At 45.1% G+C, this 9114-nt stretch overlaps 1 protein-coding gene across 1 annotated transcript; it reads left to right on the forward strand.

Annotated features, from left to right (window-relative positions):
• Window positions 1–693: 693 nt before the first annotated feature.
• On the forward strand, window positions 694–7047 carry rflna (refilin A). Its single transcript, XM_027022082.3, has 4 exons — window positions 694–1044; window positions 1235–1596; window positions 4314–4423; window positions 4661–7047. Exons 2-4 carry the CDS (start codon window positions 1381–1383, stop codon window positions 5001–5003), a joined length of 669 nt encoding a protein of 222 aa, XP_026877883.2. The 5' UTR covers window positions 694–1044; window positions 1235–1380; the 3' UTR covers window positions 5004–7047.
• Window positions 7048–9114: the final 2067 nt, after the last annotated feature.

The following is a 9114-nucleotide window of genomic DNA, read 5'->3' on the forward strand; positions in this document are numbered from 1 at the left end:
CTCTGCAGTGATTGCAACAAATTGCGAGGAGTAACTACAAAGCTTTTGGATTTGGGTGCATACGGGTATGTGGGTGTGGGTTTGGGGGTGTGCATGCCCTTGTACATGTGAAACAAAAACATGTGGAAAGAAAATTTCAAATCCCAACAGTGGTCACTTCATTGTAAACACTGCTCAGTGCAAACTATGCATGCAGTGTCCTAGAAGAGGCCCTTTGGCTGATTAACCCACCTGGGGTATTTCTATACACAAACATTTTACTGTATTTATGCAAAGCCCTGGTGTAAAGAGAGAGGTCTCTCTCTCTCTCTCACACACACAGACACACCCACACCGTTGTGTCTCTTACACATGTTGTATTGGACCCATTATCTTGAGGGAGCTTCAAATGCAAGTAAAATGTTTTTTTACATTTCCATGCAGGTTAAACATGTTTCAAGATTTGAGCGAGCAACAACTTCGAATGTGTCAGGTGAAAGAATGTAGTATTATTGATGTAACATCGACCAAACGAGACAAACAAAAGTTTGACAAAATCATACTTGAGAAAATAAATAAATAAATCTTTAAAAAAAAAATTTTAAAACACAATGTGTCTTCCAAATCTCCATCGTTTTCAGGTCGGAAAACGTAGGTCAAAACAAGCGCTTCCCAGGCGAACCGTGGAGGTGCTCCCTCCAGCGGTGGGACTGCGCCATGTCATGAGCCGGTTGGAGTGGCTCTGGAGGAGGTGGGGGGAGCCTGGCATTAAGGGAACCGCTGCGCGCTCCGGACGTTTACTTTCCTGGCGCAGTCGAGGTGCGCGGCGAACTACGGCAGACCGACAGACGAGTCCAGCGGTCTGAAGCGAAGCTGCCGTCTGCCTTTCGTTTGCTCGCACGACGGGGGCCGCAGGACACGGACACTTGGGTATTTACTCCTGGGCGGCTCTTCGCGGTGCTGGTCTGGATTACGCTTTGAAGTGGCCTCGCCCGTGGCCGCGTACGGAGTGCCGTGAAAGTCATCGCTTTATTTAGGAACTTTCGCCTGGTATAAAGTTTTCAGGTAACAGACCCCGCAACCTACTGTTTACATTAACTATACATTTTCTAATTGAAGCACAATTTATTACCGTTCCAATGTCATTTCTTAACCATAAGGTTTTTAAAGTGTATTTAATTGTTATTACACAGTTAACCAAATAATATTCAAACGAAATGAACGCTAAGTCACAGTTGTCGCGATCCTGTTTCAGAGCGCCGCGTTGAAACCTTCCTCTCTTTCTGGGATGGGATCTTTGAGTCCGCTGTGACGGACGCTTACCTGAATAGATCCGCCTCGCCTTTCCTGAGCAGTGAACTCGGCTGGGGGTCTGCTTTTTTGTTTCGAGCTCTTCCAGAAATGGTGGGGCATTTACACTTACAAGATATGGATGACAGTTTGAAAGGAAAGAACCGAGAAGGGCTACTTGATAGTCCCGATTCAGGTCTGCCTCCAAGTCCAAGCCCCCCTTTCTACTCGCTGTCGCCGGGGATACTGGAATCGCGGCACGGTACCTGCTCGACTCCAACCGAGCAACATGTGTACTGCAGGAAGGAGAACCGAGAAGGCAAACTGGTACGCATGCATAAGTGAAAATGACGAATCCATAATATATTACAGCTTTGAGATTTACTGCACCACATATCAGGAGTCGGTAAACAGGGGATAGTGTGGGGTGAAGAGAACTGTATCATTTGGTTACTGTGGATTCAGTATAGGCCGTTTCTTCACCCACTGAGTACTGAAGTGCCATTACTGTACAGAAACAATGGAAAGTCTGTTTATTAGTTGGAGACAACTTGGCAGAAATCAGTACGTATACCAGTGGCTGGGGTCCAGATACAGAGACAAATTTAAGGACCAACACTTAAGCCTGCTCTACAACACACAAACCAAAAGACGGCCAGGCTCTGAGATAGTGGTGTACAACACACAGACAGGTAGACTCAGAGAGCGTGGTTAACACGGCATAAAGACAACACGGCATAAAGTCAAGCTATGAGATGGTGGTTTCAATTGTGGTGAAGGCACGGAATACCATTAGACACTAATCACTCATATGACTCACGGACATTTACCATTACAGTACCTAGTTTTAGTCTGTAGAACATTCCCTGCAGCATTAAGGTGATTTTTTCCTCCTTAGTACAGCATAGTAATACAGTTATTGCAAATATTCACACAGTGGGTCATCTGCCAAAAGTGCTACAAGCATTGTTTATGAGGATCTGATTTTTGTGGCTGAATTATGATGAGGAAGAGAATGAAGTGGGAACTGTGTGCAAGTCACAAAGCTACGAACGTTTACGTTTATGAAGAAGGAAGAAAGATTAGATCTATAAACGGCAGAAAAGCATGCTGGCCAAGAGCTGTAGTGTAGTGGAGCCGGGGGGGTGGGGGGGGAGAGGAAAAGATTGGGAGAGATGAAAAGAGGGAAAGAAAGAAAATTGTTTACGTAAACAGGTTGACCTTACCTTCGGTCAGTTTGAGAGCTGTAGCAGATGACTGTGCCTCCCTCCTCATGTCGGCCTTTGCCTTGTGTAGTCTACACACGCACCCTTGACATTCATACCCACTCACAGCGAATGACCCAGCTCTGCATGCTAGCGTTGTTGTGTACGAGCGCACGAGCCGACTGGCCGGCTCGCATGTTTCCCCACCGGGCTCTTATTTCTGCCAGTGAAAAGGTTACGCACTCCTGAGCTAATGCCACCTGCCTGAGACGTGACCTCCACACCGCCCTCTCCGCTGATCAGGAACCTGACTGACCCAACCCCCCCACTCGGCCTGTTACACCAGTCACAGTGTGACTGAGTATAGGGAGCAGCTGCAGGAACGGCGCGGGATTGCCATCCTCATGGCCGCAGTTGCCTCTCCTTTACCAGCGTTGGTGCTGTGGGCCTTTCCTACTCTGCTCTCTGAAATCAATTGCGAATAGCGTGGGACATGGCTCTCGTGACTCGCATGGCCCACGTGGCGCTACTCTTCCACCTCACGGGGCCCAGGGTGGGGGGAGGAAGAGATGATGCAGAGCTGTTGGGGTTTGATGCAACAGCTCGTGGAGAAGTCACTGGAATCCTGATGTGGAGACTATTCATGCATATTCATGTTTAGGGTGGGGCAATATCATCGGGGGTGGGGGTGGGCATGCATACACCATCTGCAGGAAGGGACACTTCTTGTTGCCCCTGATGGTTGCATGCCTATTTCAGAGTTGTTTGCTTATGCCAGCAATGAACAGTCTGCTCAGTCTATTTTTGAGTGGCGTGGCTAGCAGCAGGTCTTGCAGCGGGTTGCATAAGTGGACTTTCTCTCACACACAGACACGCACACCCCTCCCCTTCCGTGTCTGTGAGGAAGGTTAATTAACACCACAACTTGTCATTGGGTTGACTTTGTGTTTGGTGCGTGCAGCCTGAGAAGTTATAGGATCTGCTCTCAGCGCAGCGCGCAGGAGACCAGAATAGAGAAGTGTGTTCTGGTTGCTATACAGCGGATCCACACAGTGCAGAGAGTTCTCCGTGAGGTCTTCCAGCTCACACAGGCAGCTTCTTTCCAATCTGAATCATAAACACGTCTAGCGTCTGCTGGAACACACGACCACTGCACAGGGTCAAAACCTGCCTGATTTTACAGCGCGAAGCCAATCGCAGACAGACACGTGGGGGGTGCAGACACACGCGGGAAATAGCAAGACAGCACGAGCTAGTGGACGGAGACAACAAGGGCGCAGGCTATGAACTCGACAGTCTACGTGCAGCCAGACAATGTTTTTCTGCAGTGTGCTTCCAGTTCACGCATTTGTCCTCAAGATTTCACACTCCCGTTTTTCTCTTCTCACAATAACTTGGGAGTAAGGGTTGGTAAACACAGGTATTGATTGAGTCTATGCACATGTTATTGGAACATAGGTGAAACATCCCATGCTGTAGTGGACTGGATCATAGCCTGGAGGTTGAGGGAGTGCGAGGTGGCGAGCGTGTGGTCGCCATGCTGGTATCTGGAGCAGGCAATGTCATGGACAGCACTAGCTCCTTATCACACGCGCACGCACGCACACCAAAACAGATGTGCCCTTTTCTGGATTCAGGCTTTTGTAAAATGCCAGTTTGATAAGGGGAAATAATACAAGAAACTAAAATGAACATGTAAAATCTAAATGTAATCAAATTAAACTACGCACACCAGGGAATTGTACACTAGTTCGGTTTTGCTTAACGCTGTAGTGTGAACCAGTATGTTGTGCCCGAGTGTTATAGAAGCTGTAGTTGATGTCGCTGTTCTCTATGTAGCTTCCGTACCTGCTGCTGAACTCACAGGGGACAGATGCCAAGTCCCGTATGCACCCCGTGGTGTATGGGGAAAGCATCGAGGTCAAGCCCAGACCAGACAAAGAGATCAGGCAAGTGGACAAAGAGCTACCGATGCTGGCTTGCACTTCGGAATACGTGTAGTAACCTTTCCTGCGTAACAAGCAAGCGCAGTAAACATCACTTCTGTACAATAAGCAGGAGTAATAAACATGCCCTGTGTAATAAGTGAGTGTAAGAAACCAACGACTAAGCAATTCCTGAATTTTAAATGAGCTCTCAGGTATTTCTGATGGACTGACTAAAGGTGCTCAACGGTCTCTGTTCAGGTTCAGCTCAGCGGTGACATACGCATCAGACAGACATTACCGCAGCCAGGTGTTCTGCGCCCCAGCTCCCACGGTTACATCCTTCGGCGAAACGGTGGTGGCGGTGCGCGACTGCACATGGCGGAGCTACAAGACGGAGGTCCACCTGCTGCCCCGTCACCGGCCCCAACGGTACCAGAGCACGGCCATAGTCTTCCCCAAGCACGCACGCTGCACTTACCGCACCACCCTCAGCTACAACGGCACCTGTGCCGCCCCGGGACGCCGCCGGTTTGTGTCCACGGTCAGGTTGGAGTCCAGCGAGAACACCAGTCCCTGCATCATTTACACAGAGGACCTCTGAAAAGAATGGAGGAGGGTGGGGGGACTCAGCCGGTGGCCAGCGAGACTCTGGTAGAGATCCCAGTCCTCCAGCTCCTTTCCCGTAGAGGGTCAGAGCGCCGCAGGACACTCTGGCCCTGGATGTCCTGTTCCACGTCTCTACAGACTTTGACTAAAGGAAGCAGAACACGAGAATGAGGACATTCCTCTTTGTTTTTGCCTCTGGTGAAATAGGTACTTAACAGTCGGAGAGTGATGCTTGTGTGTAAGGCAGCAGCGTACGTCTCGTAACAGTCTTTATATAGACATTACCAGTTGGGAGGTTCATTTGATTATTTTTGTTGTTTGTTCTTTTGCATATTATCTCTTTACTAGTTACTAATCGCTGATTCAGCTTGGGTTTTTAATCCTAATACTCCTATTTAAAACTGGCTACGGTACAGAAACTTTACACAGAAATACAAACTATTTTTAATTTGAGGAAAAACCATCATTCTGAGACAAACGTCATGCAAGTTATATAAATGCTTGATTGCACTTACGCAAAACCAACCCCCCCCCCCCAAAAAAAGCTGCTTTTCTTTTTTTCTCCCCATTTGGCCACATTGGATTCAGCAGAACTGAGAAATTATACTGCAGTGTGAGAGCACTTGAAAGATTGGACCAAAGATGATATACAGTTCAAAAAAGGGACGCGTGTCTGACACCCCCTTTAACTGTTTGTAGCTTTTGTCGTAAATAAGTCAGCACTGGCACACCAGTTAAAAATGGAACAAGAACTGTCCCAAAAACCAGAGTCTGACTTGTTACATTTTACCGTCAGTGGCTTTGGACCTGCTGTTACTAATCTGGTAACACTGGCTGAGGCTCTCGTCCTGGAGCGGGTAGAGAAGAGGATGAACGGGGCACAAGTTTAATTGGCCGAGTCTTAGTTTAAGTCAAAGCTGGAGGCCCAGTGCGCTCCCTTGACCTTTGTGACCACAGAGGTTCGTAATGGTGTCATGATGAGTTTTGTTTACTCCGGGGGAGGGGGTGTTTACCTCACGTCTTCAGGCTCAGCTTGCTGCAGAACGGTATTTAACTTCACATTCTTTGACGCAGTCAGGTAGAGGCGAGCGGAAGGATCATGGTAGGTCTGTTCTGCTTTTTCTTCTTCTTTTGTTCTTCAGCATAATCAGATGCTCTGTTCATTTCTGCTGGGAGCGAACTGTTATGTCGGTTAAGTTTTCAGACATTACGGCACATTGGGACGTGACGCGATACATTTGGCTCGTCTCACCTATATTTGGGTCAAAAATGTTGAAAACCGGTAAAAAAATCTTTTAAATGTAATCTTACCTCATTTAAATCTCTTATTTTACATGCGTTTTAAGGGTGTTTGTTTTTAAACCATATAATCCTCCTGTGGCACAATGGCAAGAAAAGCGCAAGAAGATTTCTAATTGACCATGATGGTGTGTGTCTGTGTTGGTGTACGTGAAGACTGCAAATATTGTACATGGAAGAACATGGGGGATTTTAGCCATAACGCAGCTCATCTGTAACAGACATCAACTTGTTTTACTGGGCATCCAACATTACTCTTGCAGTAACATGGACACCTCAGTTAAGAAGCAGAACTTAGGCTGTTGCAATTGTTCATATAAAGGCATGGCTACTGATTCAAGAACAAAGGTTCAATTAGAAGGGATATTGCGTAGAATATTTAGATCTGCAGACGTAGACTGGAGAGGTCTGCGGAAGGTTTGATGGACAAAAATGTCGTTAAGAAAGGAATTCCGAAAGTGTTTAAGGTTTCTGAAAAAGTAATCAGTCAAGCAGAGAAATTTCTCTCAAAGTAGACCAAAGTCTACAATTTGTGTTAGATGTAAAATGCTAATTTTATTAATGTAAAATACTTTTCTGTTGTATATGTGATGTATGGCACTTAAGTCTCTTTATATTTTTCTATAATTCCCAAGATAATGGTCATGTTTGTTTTGGACAAGAGATTAGAAAGTAATAATTAAATAAATAAATAAATCAAGTGTATCTTCTTAAATGAACAAATAAAAGACTGAACCCAATGCCTTCCTTCTTTTAATCCCTCACCGAATGGAAATGAGAGAATTTTGATACAAAACTTATTTCTAGTGTTTACAAAACATTTGCAATTCTATTCGCTCCAACAGAAGCAGGGGTTTTTTTGGGGTTTTTTTTGCATTTGCATTTTCATTTCATCACCAACTAGTACGTATTAAATCAAGCCGCTCTGTTTCCCAAGTCACTTGGTAGTGTTACATTAAAATTAAATTTAGATGTGAAGCTTTTGACTCCCTCAAGCTCTCAATGGAAATGTCATGTAAACTAGTGCAACTAATGTAAACAGTCGGTACCAACCGCAAGGGAACAGAGCTCCATAATGGACACAGACAGGTCCATGCTCTAGGTTCTTTAAACTGTGCACATGTGAAATTAAGAAGCAAATGAGATGTTATAACTAGATCTACTGGGTTAAAAATAACAACATAATTTAGCACAAGGCAATGGCAGATAGCACTTACAGTTCTATAGTACCCTCTTGTGGTCAGGGCATTAGCCTGATGCAGAATTATTCTTTGTGGGCTCTTTTTAAAACTTTAAAATTGGGTCAAACATTTTTTATGAACTTTTGTTATTGAACAGGGACAGAGGTACACAAAAGGACCCAACGTGAATGGCAATAAGCTTTTTATTTAAACATTAAGGCAGTGTTTCTTTTTGTTCTGTTTTTTTTCGTTTCATTTTTACACTGCTATCCACAAAGCTTGCTGGTGGCCATGTTGAAATCCAACAGTGTGAACAGTTTTTCTGCGAATATCAACCTTGCAGCAAATCACATAAATATGTACATCCTCTTAGGCCTATTTACACTCATTATAATACAGCGGGTTGGAAATATAATTAAAAAAAAACCAAACCAAAACAACAACAACAACAACAAACAACAACAACCAACAACAAGCACAAAAAGGTTCTACAAAAATAGCCACCTGCCCACCCTGCCCATCCTAACCGTTCCCAAGGAAGGGCCACACAGTCGCCCTTCCACAGGAACACACGCCAATCCCCTTTCTCTCATGGCCAAGTACAATTCCGTAAATCAATCATTCTGCTATTCACAAAGACATGGTTTTCAAACAAAGGTGAAAAGCTGTCCCTGCACCGTAGGCCGACAGTGTGAACCGAGACAGAACTATTCATGTGTATAAAGGACGCACACAAAAAAAAGGAAAAATGAAACAGCTCCACTGCAAAGACTATACACTGTGCAGTGGTGTTGCTAGGGACACATGGAGAGGGGGGTCTGACTGCATCAGACTAGGACAGGACAGAAGTAGGTCACTGCTCGACAGCACGGATGCCGTTTTAGGGTGGGCTTGGGGCTGCGTCATCCTCCGTAAGGACGTGTGTATGAATGAACAGGCCTGGGATCTAAACCTCAATTTAAAAACAAACATGCTAGATAATGCACTAGAAATGACAAAGAGAGTCATATCAAATCATCAAAACAAAAAGGACTGATTAGATCAAACACTCATCCCACCGGAATTCAACCCCTTAATACCATATCCAGAAATCACACTCACTGACAACAACACGGGGAATAGTAGTAAATGTATATATCCCCCCTGCCCCACCCCCAAGAGTAGTGGAGGAATCGCTTTTGTATGACAGTGTAGCGAATAAATGTTTAATAATAATAATAATAATAATAATAATAACAACAACAATAACAACAATATAAAAAGGATTCCTTATACCTAATGTGCATGCAAAACAATAGTATTACTGCCATCAGTGACATGACCCATTGTGTGGAACAGACGCAGACTGAGGAAATGAAACGAAAAAAGCTGCAGTAACAAGAAGGTTCTGCTTTTAGAAGTGTGTGAAAGAACCATAGCCGAGCCTGGCTGCAAGATGGGGATGGGACGGGGGATGGATGAGATCACATGCGAATGAAAGGTTCACAGGGTTGTATGGGGTGAGACGACAGGGCCCAAAAAATTGTGCGTAGCCACTCGGTAGGTTGAACTTCAGTAATGTATGGGTCAAATGGCAACTGATACCAGAATTGATTCATTTTCCTTTTAAACTCAATAGAAAAGGAT

This window comes from Electrophorus electricus, chromosome 20, assembly GCF_041902795.1.
Source record: "Electrophorus electricus isolate QZ-2024a chromosome 20, ASM4190279v1, whole genome shotgun sequence".
NCBI classification, from domain to species: domain Eukaryota; kingdom Metazoa; phylum Chordata; class Actinopteri; order Gymnotiformes; family Gymnotidae; genus Electrophorus; species Electrophorus electricus.